The sequence below is a fragment of the Aptenodytes forsteri genome, unplaced genomic scaffold (genome assembly GCF_000699145.1).
Source record: "Aptenodytes forsteri isolate BGI_AS27 unplaced genomic scaffold, ASM69914v1 Scaffold258, whole genome shotgun sequence".
In the NCBI taxonomy this organism is placed as follows: Eukaryota; Metazoa; Chordata; class Aves; order Sphenisciformes; family Spheniscidae; genus Aptenodytes; species Aptenodytes forsteri.
This window is the reverse complement of record NW_008795250.1, coordinates 2,790,629-2,801,289: the sequence shown is the minus strand read 5'-3', so window position 1 is coordinate 2,801,289 and position 10,661 is coordinate 2,790,629. Positions and strand designations below refer to the sequence as shown.

Genomic DNA, 10,661 nt, shown 5'->3' with positions numbered 1-10,661 from the left:
CTCTTCGCCACCGGCCGCCACCTTAGAGCGGGATTTAAATACACAGAAAAGGCTCAAAAGGGACAATTTTGGCACTTTGTTGCATTTTTCACCTCGATGGACCCCACGCCACCCCGGTTGCCCCCTCAGGGCTGCCCCAGATGGGGGGGGGGGGGGGAGACCCCCCCCCCCCTCCCCTGCACCCCCCGCCACCCCGAAAAATCTGTAATTAGACCGAACAGCTTTAATACCTGACGCGGTCGTTAATTAATTACTCCCAGAGCAGCAGCTGAGCTGGGGGTGCCCGGCTTTCCTGGCGCGCTGCCACGCGTGTGCAGGTGTGTGCAAGCATGTGTGAGCATGGGGGTGTGTCTGCAAGAGTGTGCACGCGTGTGCATGTGCTTGTGCAAGTATGTGCACGCGTGCACCCGTGCATGCACGTTCAAGTTTGTGCAAGCATGTGTGCAAGTGTGTGCACATTTGCAGCACATGCATGCACATGTATGTGCTTGCATACATGTGCACACATAGTTGAAAGTGTGTGCACATGCGTGCAAGTACATGCAAGTGTGTGCGCAAGCACATGCAGATGCATGCCTGTGTTGCAAGCCTGTGCAATGGCATGCAAGCGCGTGTGTGTGCATGCATGCATTTGCATGTGTGTGCAAGTGCGCGCATTGGTGCAAGCATGTGCATGGGTGCACGTGTTTGCAAGCACCTGTATGCATGCGTGTGCAAGCATGTGCACGGGTGCACGTGTTTGCAAGCGCCCATATGCATGTGAGTGCAAGCATGTGCATGGGTGCACGTGTTTGCAAGCACCTGTATGCATGCGTGTGCAAGCATGTGCACGGGTGCACGTGTTTGCAAGCGCCCATATGCATGCAAGCATGTGCACACAGCTGCAAGTATGTGCATGTGCATGCAAGGATGTGCAAACATATGGAAGTGTGTCCCAATAAAACCCAATGGATGGGGATGTTGCTCAGGGTGGGCACCCATGGGTGGGTTTCGGAGGCGCGGAGCGTAATGCTGCCGAAATCTGGGGGCTCGGCGGCTGTTCTTCGCCGCCGCCTGGGTTTATTTTTAAACCCGTTGGCCCCGAGTGATTCACACGCTGCCTGTTCTCCTCTGCTCCCCGGCAAGTTTTACGCGACCAAAATAGATGTTCTGGAAGGAACGGGCCGCGCGGCGAGGCCGCGGCAGAGGAAAGCGGGGTGCTCCCTTCCCACCGGTGGGGATCCCGGCCTTTGCAAGGGTGAAAACGTTGCCAAGCCGCCCCCAAGGTGGTGTTTTTGGGGAGATGCTGGTGCAGACCCCCCAGGAAGCAGGACCACGGGGTGATATTTAACCCAGATCATCAATACCAGGCTTTAGCGGAAGACGCTGGGTTGGGGGGTCCCCCCGTGCCAACCCCGCCGGCGCTGGAGCATCCCAGGGCACAGAGCAGTGCCCGGGGAGCAGAGCACCCTCCCCGGGGCCAGCCTCCCCCTCGGCCCCAGCCCCACCAGCAGCGGGTGTCCCTGCAGCGACAAAAGCACCCGGCAAAGGTACCAATTTATGCCGTGTTGGGGAAAAAAAAGGGAAAAAGACAACTTTTAAAAATAGGAGGTGATAATAACCTCCTCCCTCTATACCTGGCACCCCCTCAGAGCCTGAAGCGCTGCATCCGATCAGAACTACGGTGTATCTCGGCTGTCCTCCCCGCAGCGTGGCTGCGTGAAGAGCCAGCCAAGAAGTGGCCGCGCAGAGATGGAGCAGACGTGCAGGTCTAAAGCGCTGGAGGCCACCGGCCTGGACCAGAAGGTAAAGCTTCTGCTCCACAAATACCCGAGGCGTTTGTGCCGTGGAGCGATGCTTCCCAAAGCCAACCTCAAGAGATGTCACGGGGACACCGGGTGGCATCGGCGGGGACTCGGGTCAGAGCACAAGGAGATGTCCTCACGGGGATGAGAAGCTTCTGATCAGCGTTTGCTCGTGCCAGGTCTGGTAGCGAGGAAGGAGCGCTAATTACACCAGCCTTTCGGAGCTCTTTAGGACTTGACAGCACATCAAACCCCAGCAAAAGAAGCAGCTATTATTATTTAGGTCTTCTGGGTTACCCAATTTAAGAGAAATAAACATGCCGGGACTGACAGGCGGGCAGATCAGCAACGCTGGCTCCCTCCGCTCAGCCTTAAACACAAGACCAGGACAGTATTTACAACCAAAACAACAGAGAAAAGGGGCACAAGTTTCCCACGCAGACTTGGAGGAAGCAGAGGAGCATCTTCCCCCAGGAAAACAGGGCACAGGAAGGCAGCCCTTCCCCTCCCACCCTGAGTAGGGGGAAAAATACCCTTCTTTCCCCCAAATCTGGCTAAGTTTCCCCGCTCTGGGGTGGTTGGGCTTCACAATCTTTTCCTCCCCCCTTAAGATGTAGCACTTCAGAGGAGCAGTGTTTGTGTATCCCTTCGCAGGAGGGTAAAGAAATGCAAGACTTGACAACTTCTGAATATTTTTAATGCAAAGTTAATTCAATATCTTTAATTTAAAGTTCAATAGTAAAAGGTTTCCAGCCGTAACAGCAGTTCTCACTCATTTAAGACCAAGACACATGTACAACAGTCCCATCAGCCAGGATTTCTCCCCGAGAGATTCCCCGCTTCGAGCTGAACGTGGTTTCCAGCACGACGACCCCATCAGTGACAAGGACCCCGACTGTCCCAGCTCTGCGGGACAGCAGCACCATTTTTCTCCAAGGCAAATACTATCCAAACCAAACCTCTTGGATGCAGACCCGGAGCTGAGCTCCCCACCCCGAGGACAACAGAGCAGGATGAGGACGGATCAGTCGGCCAAATCCCGATAGCAGCAGAGACTAAACACAGCTTACCCAGCTGAGGAGGCACCCAGCAAGCCCCAGAGCCACCGGGATGAGGCACAGCCAGATGCTCCTCCACCAATGGAGCAAGCCCTACCCATTCTCCTGCTAACAAAAACCCTTGCACGGTCTCCCAAGGCCCAGCTGAGCATGAAAAGGCACCTTTTTCCTCTTTAGGGTCATTTATTTATACATTTAAAGAAACGAAAATAGAAAAGGAGGTGAAGAGTGCACACTAAGGAAAAAAAAAAACGTTCATTGCAACAAAGCAAGAGCAGAAGCTGGGGGCGGGAAGGGGTCCCTCTGCCACGCCAGCAGCTTTTGAGAGAGAGGGATCATTCCTCCTGTGTGCACAGCGACCGAGGTCAGTGAGACTCTCCCTTCAAAACCCACCGAATTCATTTTCACAGTATCCTACATAGAGAGGCTGCGCCTGGACACCACGCCTGGAAAGAGAGCAGAGAGACGGCCTTAGGCAGAGGGCACAGGCAGAGCCCAGGGTCAGGTCTGAGGGGTCAGAGGAGCACAGGTTGGCCATCGGTGCCCCGTTTCAGGTGTGACAAGGAGGGAGCGGTTTTCATCCTGCACTTATAGACTCGGTTTTTTGCTCACGTGTGGGAGCACGGGGTAAGGGCAGGTTTCCTGGGGAAGCTGCAGGAGGGGTGGCAATAGCTGACAGGTCCCCCTTCCTCAGCACGAAGCCCTCTCCTCGACAGAGCCACCAGCCCACGCTGGCAGCAGGGGCTCTCTTCCAGCACTGCACAAAGCAAGCTCTGCCCACGCACAGGCAGGAGAAAGGCTCGGAACTTTCCGTAAGAACAAGGGTCATTTTGCACCAGGGAAAGCCCACTTCACCCTCGCTGCCCTCCCCAGGATTGAACCCCAGAAAGGGTGGCATTCGCTCTGTCCCCGCGAGACGGCATCCAAGCTGCGAGGAGAAATGGTTACCCGAGAAGCTTGCAGCGGAAGCCGGCCAGCCGCACGTAGGCATCACGCAGGTCCCTGACGGTCGCATTACTCCACAGTCTCTCGGCTACGGCCCCAGCTCTTGGCCTTGGAGGAACGAGGGACAGAGGCAGTCAGGTCGGGGGAGGGGGGATTTGAAAGCTTCTCACACAAAGCCCTGAGCTCCCAAACACTTTCCTGACCAAAGTCCTTCAGCACACAAAGGCACATGGCTTCTGTATATCAAAAGATCCACTCCTAGACATGTGGATCAGGACGTACCGGGGTGACAGGACAGAGACCAGCACTAAACACATACTGCTTGCAGCAGCAGGCTGCACAGGAGCATGTTACAGTCTTACAAACCCTCATTTAAGCCTCAGTGAAGCTGTTACTAGCACAGAGGCGCTGCCAGGGGACAGGGACAAGCACCACACGCAGACCAAACCTGCAGTATTTGGCACACGTCGCTCAGTGGCGAAGGAAACGAGCCTGAGCCCTGCCCCACGCGACTCGAGCTAACCTCCCCACGGCTTCTCTTACCAGAGCCTGGGGGTCAGGTTAGTGGCGTCCACATATTCACCCCACATGCACGCCTCTCCGCCGATCACCCGATCCTTCTGCTCAGGGCTGCCTGCCAGAGGACACAGCACTCAGGTGAGGGGGTGTTGTAAGATAACGGGGTGACTTACCGCCCTGCCCACAGAGGTGCCTGTAACAGCAGTGAGTGGCTCAGCTACGGAGGCGGTAACTTGCCCTTCTGGAAGCCCCCGCTTCAAACCCCGGGCTGGGGGAGAGCAGAGTTGTTTTTTGTCAGCCTCAAGGGAACGGGACATAGCACAGGAACCAAGGACACGGTCACTCAAGCACCTTCACACCAGCAGCGAGAACAAATTAGCAAGAGACCCAGCCCTGATGCTACCTCCGAGTGACAAGTCAGCTGTCGTACGGGAAGGGGACACAAGGAACACACCTTCAAACTTCAAGGGCTCCACCTGGTAGGCTGCCATCCAGTCCTGCCCGTAGGAGATGTGGTTGAGGTACCAGGGGGCAGAGAGCAGAGCCCGGTAGCCAGCCTTGGTGACGTTTGCCATCTCCTGCATGTACGGCGTGGAGTTCTTCCACACGTGGATGATGGTGTCTGGCCTCACCTGAAGAACACATGTGAACCCCATGCACGGGATGACTGTGGCAACAAGAGCACTACCTCCCCTCGCAAGCGGAGTGCCCTGACCCATCCACAGCTCCAGACACCCCCAAAGGGAAACCGAGGCAGACATTGGCTTGACTTTTGAGCCACTTCCCATCTGGCTTGCAGAAGCAACAGAGTGGATAAGCCTATTTGCAGAGTGTCCTGGGCAGGGTTAAAACCTGCCTCTTGCAGGCATATACACAAAAACCTGGAGGGAAGAGCCTGTTAACAGCAGTCTGACAAAGCCACCATGAGAGCAGCTCACTGGCAGCACCATCTCAAGATCAACCCCAGTCCCATAACAGAGTACCCCCCACCAGCCCCATCACGGCACCCCCAGAGCACATCAGCTGGGGTGCCGACACTTTTCACCTCAGCACAGGGAACTGCATTAGGGAAAGCAGGCAGCTCTCACCTTCACTCCATTGTCAAATACCTCCTGCCACACGATATAACCTTTGCCGAGGGAAGAGATGATGTCCAGAAGCCTGGAGTGGAAAGAGTACTGAGTTTTGGGTCGGACCAACGCCCGCAGTGGGACATGAAGGTACTTCTAAAGGAGAAGGGAGAAAGCACAGCCCCTCACGGGGCTCCTTTGTCCCTCAGCCCCAGGTTTTTTGTGGTCAATCTCCCAGTAAAATGTGGCTAGGCTACTCCCTTTGGGGTCAGGGAGACATGCCTGAATGGGTGTGCTCCTGAAAAGGAGATCTGGTGTCCCTGAGACAGCAGAAGACATTTCTGCTGGTCACATACTGCAGCTGCAGGCCCAGAACACAGCCATCCTTACCTCTGGATGTAGAATGACTCTAATTTTTTGTAATCTTCACCAAAGCCCATCTCCTTCACGAAGGCACGAATTTTTGGATTGGATTTCCTGTATACCAAAGAGAAGATAATAAAAGCATTGCCTGGTGTCCCTGAGACAGCAGAAGACATTTCTGCTGGTCACATACTGCAGCTGCAGGCCCAGAACACAGCCATCCTTACCTCTGGATGTAGAATGACTCTAATTTTTTGTAATCTTCACCAAAGCCCATCTCCTTCACGAAGGCACGAATTTTTGGATTGGATTTCCTGTATACCAAAGAGAAGATAATAAAAGCATTGCATCCCAAGCTCTGGAGTAAGGCCAAGACACACCCAAGTCCTTCCCACATCACCAAGGCTAGACACAGCCATCCTTACCTCTGGATGTAGAATGACTCTAATTTTTTGTAATCTTCACCAAAGCCCATCTCCTTCACGAAGGCACGAATTTTTGGATTGGATTTCCTGTATACCAAAGAGAAGATAATAAAAGCATTGCATCCCAAGCTCTGGAGTAAGGCCAAGACATACCCAAGTCCTTCCCACATCAGTCCCAAGGCTAGCCCAGGCATTCCAAGAGCTGTGGCTGTGCTGGCATCAGCAGCTTCCCACAGCCAGCATCACCGTGAGCGCAGAAACTACAGGAACCACCACACACAGCCTCTCTTTCTGTCTAGGGGAGCAGGACACCAAAGATCTACAGACGATCATGACCAAAAAGCAATGGGCTTCCAGTCCCAGATACTTCCCCCCAGTCCCCATCCAGACTGATCTCAGACTCACCAGCACGTGAAGTCCACCTCGTCACCACCGAGGTGAAGAAAGAAGTCTGGGAACACAGAGCTGACCTCTTGAAACAAACTGGTCACAAACTGGTAGGTGCTGTTAAGGATGGGGTTGATGGGCCCATAGGTCCCAGAAGGATCCTTGCCCAAATAGCAGGGAGTCAGAAGGCCCGGAGCACCTGGGTCGTAACAAACACAGGACAGTGAGGAAGGGGCTAAGCGTGGCCACCTCACCCCGCATAACCCCCCAGATCCTCCTCAGCACGGCCCAGGGCCTGCCAGGGGACAGAAGACCCAGGCATGGCGCACAAGGCATAAACACAGCAGCAGAAAAATGATCTCTGGTTCAGGAAGCCTGACCTGATGGGGAGGGATCCGTGTTCTGCATTCATCTTGTGCTCCCCCCATGCACATCCACTGCTGCCCCAAACACGCACTCCCAGGTGAGATCAGCAGGGCTCGAGCCTTTTAGGCTGGACACCCCTTTTTCCCCCCTGCCAACAGGTACTCTGAGGATGGGACACAGACACACCAAATCCTTGCAGGATGCTAGTTTCTACCCTTCCCAGGTTTCCCCTTGGTATCTCTCATTGTGGGCTCCACTGTTTTTTTCCAGGAGATTCCTACGGGAAACAACACACAGAGCTGCTGGGGAAAGATAATGCGGTGCAGTCCCCAGCACCCTCTCCCAGCTCCACACACCCACTGCAGACAGGGAAGGGGGGCAGCCACAGTTTTGGCTGTGACTACAAGCACAGGTTGTACGCCAGTGCAGGACATGGCATTTGGAGGCAGGGGAAGGAGAGAGCAAGACAAGGCAACATTTTCCTGGAGCTTCTTGCACTTCCAGACATGGAAGAGGAGGCACTTCCAGTCCTCGGAGCGGGGAGCAGCGTGTCAGGACTGGGGCACAGCTGAGCAGAGTGAGGAAGCTTGGTCAGTTGCACCCCCAATTAAACCCAAGATCCTTGCAATGCCCACGATGCTGGTTTTGGCAGAGCAGATGTTCCCCAAAAAATCACCCAGCTTAGACCCAAGAAGAGATGGAAACGTTTTCCCTTTGGATTTTGTTCTAGAAGTTGGACCATTGGGTCCTACTTCCCCCAGATGATGGTTTGCTCCTCCTCAAAGCCAGCCCGTGGGACGTGGCTGCCCACACCCAGCTTTAGGGATCCAGGTTGCAGATCCCCTTCCTCCCCCCAGTACAACTACAACTCTCCTCACAGCAGCGGCAGGCAGGGTCTGCTCCTCACCTGGACCCCAGGAGAGGGTGTGCCCAGGAGTGTCGAACTCTGCGATGACTCTGATGCCACGCAGCCGGGCGTACTCGATCACCGTTTGCACGTCACTGGCTGTGTACACGTGGGTCATGGCATTGAAGGCTCCCTGGGGGAACACGGGAAATCTCAGCGTCTAGCTCAGGTGCCGAGGGAGAGATCTTCTCGCCCTGGGCTGGGCGCTATACGGCAATCAGGGTGGATTACCTGCTTGCTGAGCTCTGGGAAGGTCAAGCTCTCATAGGGGAAAGACGGGTCGTCCACAATGTGCCAGTGAAACACATTGAACTTGTTGTAAGCCATGACATCCTGGGAAGGAACAGGAACAAAGATGAACATGCCCTGTCTCTTCTGAAAGGCCACCCAGCTTGCCACAGAAAGGGAACAAGGTGTCTGTGCTCCAAAAGGACAAGGCAGAGTCCCTAAACGCTCCCCAGGATCCAAGAGGGATTCAGACACCTCTGTTCAAACATACCAGCACCACAAATTGCTGCAGAGGGCCAGTAGTGCTTCTGCTCACAATGAAATCCCTGTTCTCCCTACAACTGAGCCAATGGTGGAGACCTGGAAGTTTAATTCTGCTTGGGATGAACACAGAACCACCACCCACCTTCATCTAACGTGGCTGGGAAGAAGTCAGTGTTCTCCCTTGCCTCAGAAACAACCCAGCCTCATAAAGTAATCTGGATTGCAGGAATCCAAGATAGCTCAGGGTTTTCTTCCTTCTCCTACTTATGAAGGGAGCTGAGAGATCACCCAAATGAGACAGCTGTGAGTTACACCGGGAGCAAACACAGCCATGGGCACTGGGAAGGACCTACAGCATGGAAGCATTTTTCCATGATGCACATCTGTATACTAAGAATTGAGGTCATGCTGCCATTCCACACCAGCCTGTTGCTTCATCTAGCAGGCTGGTTTTCTTCAAAAAAACCTAGGTTTGACAAGCTCTTCCTTGACAAGATGTAGATGCAGTGGCCTACACACTAGACGGCTCCTAGGATCTTTGGAAAGGAGCAAAAACCCAAAAAGCCCTCCAGGCCACTCAAGGAGCCCTCAGTGGTCACAGAGGAAGGGACACCCAACTAAACTGTCTCCCAGCACAGGCACCCTACCAGAGTTTCCAGGATGGCTCTCAGAGGCAGGTAGTGACGAGAGGTGTCCAGCAACAGTCCCCGGTGAGGGAAGCGGGGAAAGTCCACAATTTCTGTCTTGTTGATGTAGTACTGCACGCAGAGAACACGAGGAAGAAGTGAGGAGGGCTTTGGGCAACACAGCCATTAGCAGGAGACAATCAGGGTCACCTTTGTCCCCAGGGTCAGCGGGACAAGGAGGAGTAGCCTCACTGCCCCGCACGCAAGCAAGCCAGAAAGAGCTGCAATGCTTTATCCGCTCAGAAGGCAGGGATCTGTCTGGATTCATGAATCCCTACTTGGCCTTTGGCAAGGCTGTGCTGCCCTGCTGGTACCCCCCTCATCCTGCGCATCCCAGCAATCCTCAGCCTGTCCCCATTAGGGAGTGCTGACTGCCCCCAGGAGATGAGGCCAGGGCTCACCATGCCGTTCTCATCTCTCCCAACGAGCTGGCTGAACGTTTCCAGGCCTGCAGGAAAACCACACACAGTCCCTTTCTCAGCACAGATTCCCCCAAAGGAACAGAGCTCAATTAACAAATAAGTCTATGGAAAGAGAGAGGCACAGAGAGACATCCCCATAGGCCTGGGGCAGGGAGAGCGGAAATGCCCGACAGAAAGCACATCTCACCTCTGAGAGCTCCCCAGACAGAATCTGCAGAGAGCAGCAAGGAGCCTTCCGAGACAGACAGCTTATCTGAAACACAGCATCAGAGGGGCTGGCGCTAGCATTAGGTCCCACACTCCATCACACGCTGCTATGGGCCATGACGGCCCCAACTATGGGGCTACTCCATCACACGCTGCTATGGGCCATGACAGCCCCAACTACGGGGCTGCAGCAGCACCAGGCAGCAGCAGCACCAGGCAGAGGTTTTGATACAGGACTGCACCCTGGCATCCCAGAGAACCGACTTTTGGCTTTGTTTTTTTGTTTTAAACCTCTCCCACTGCTTTATCAGCATCCTCAGGTAAGTCTCTCCCTCCCTGCCCCAGTTTCTCAATAATACAGTGAGGATGCTGCCTCCCTAAAATTGGGGGTAAGTGCTGCACAGTGCTATTTCCAACTGACGGGCACAGAAACAGCCGCACCCCCGCTCCAGTCACTCCCTCCCACTCCCAACCCCGATACTCACAGCCTTCCTTGGAGTCCAGGCTGGGAAACCCATCACAGCCTGGCGTGGCGACAAAGACGAGGAGCTGAGTGCAGGGTGTCCCCCAGGGTTGCTCGTTTTCTGCGAAGAACACAGACCACGGACATCAATCCCATCCTGGCTCTTTTCCCTGCTTCTAGTCCACTGCCGTCCTCCCAGCCCAGCTAGCGACAGAGGTGCAGAAGTACATGGATTTTTAACACACGTGGCAGAAACGGACACCCCCTCCTTCACCCGAGAGCAGGCACAGGGGTGTTCAGCAGGGGCTTCTTTCAACACAGGCAACCAGGAGCACATGAGCTGATCCCAACCTTCAGCGTGGAGGTCTGCTGGTGAGGAAGCCCCCAGGGAAGGCTTCGCAGTGGCAGCTTAAAGGAGCACACAAAGGAGGAGAGGCATCAGAGTATGATCTAGCAGCAGCCCCCAAGATCTAGCAGCAGCCCCCAAGGCTTCCTGGACACCAGCCCCTGCTCTAAGCAACAGCCGTGACTACTCAAATCTTCTCGGGGGGGGGGGCAAAGAGCTTC

The 10,661-nt window shown here is 54.8% G+C and overlaps 1 protein-coding gene across 1 annotated transcript in view; it reads right to left on the bottom strand.

Annotated features, from left to right (window-relative positions):
• Positions 1-2,728: 2,728 nt before the first annotated feature.
• Positions 2,729-10,661, bottom strand: part of HEXA (hexosaminidase subunit alpha) — a 32,165-nt gene continuing 24,232 nt past the window's right edge. The window contains exons 2-14 of the mRNA XM_009278917.2: positions 10,117-10,215; positions 9,612-9,677; positions 9,404-9,450; positions 8,964-9,074; positions 8,056-8,157; positions 7,825-7,957; positions 6,570-6,750; positions 6,165-6,251; positions 5,395-5,467; positions 4,761-4,938; positions 4,331-4,421; positions 3,791-3,895; positions 2,729-3,288 (exon numbers count right to left, since the gene is read on the bottom strand). Coding sequence (XP_009277192.1) covers positions 3,225-3,288; positions 3,791-3,895; positions 4,331-4,421; positions 4,761-4,938; positions 5,395-5,467; positions 6,165-6,251; positions 6,570-6,750; positions 7,825-7,957; positions 8,056-8,157; positions 8,964-9,074; positions 9,404-9,450; positions 9,612-9,677; positions 10,117-10,215 — 1,337 coding nt within the window. The 3' untranslated portion in view covers positions 2,729-3,224. The remainder of the gene's footprint in view (positions 3,289-3,790; positions 3,896-4,330; positions 4,422-4,760; positions 4,939-5,394; positions 5,468-6,164; positions 6,252-6,569; positions 6,751-7,824; positions 7,958-8,055; positions 8,158-8,963; positions 9,075-9,403; positions 9,451-9,611; positions 9,678-10,116; positions 10,216-10,661) is intronic.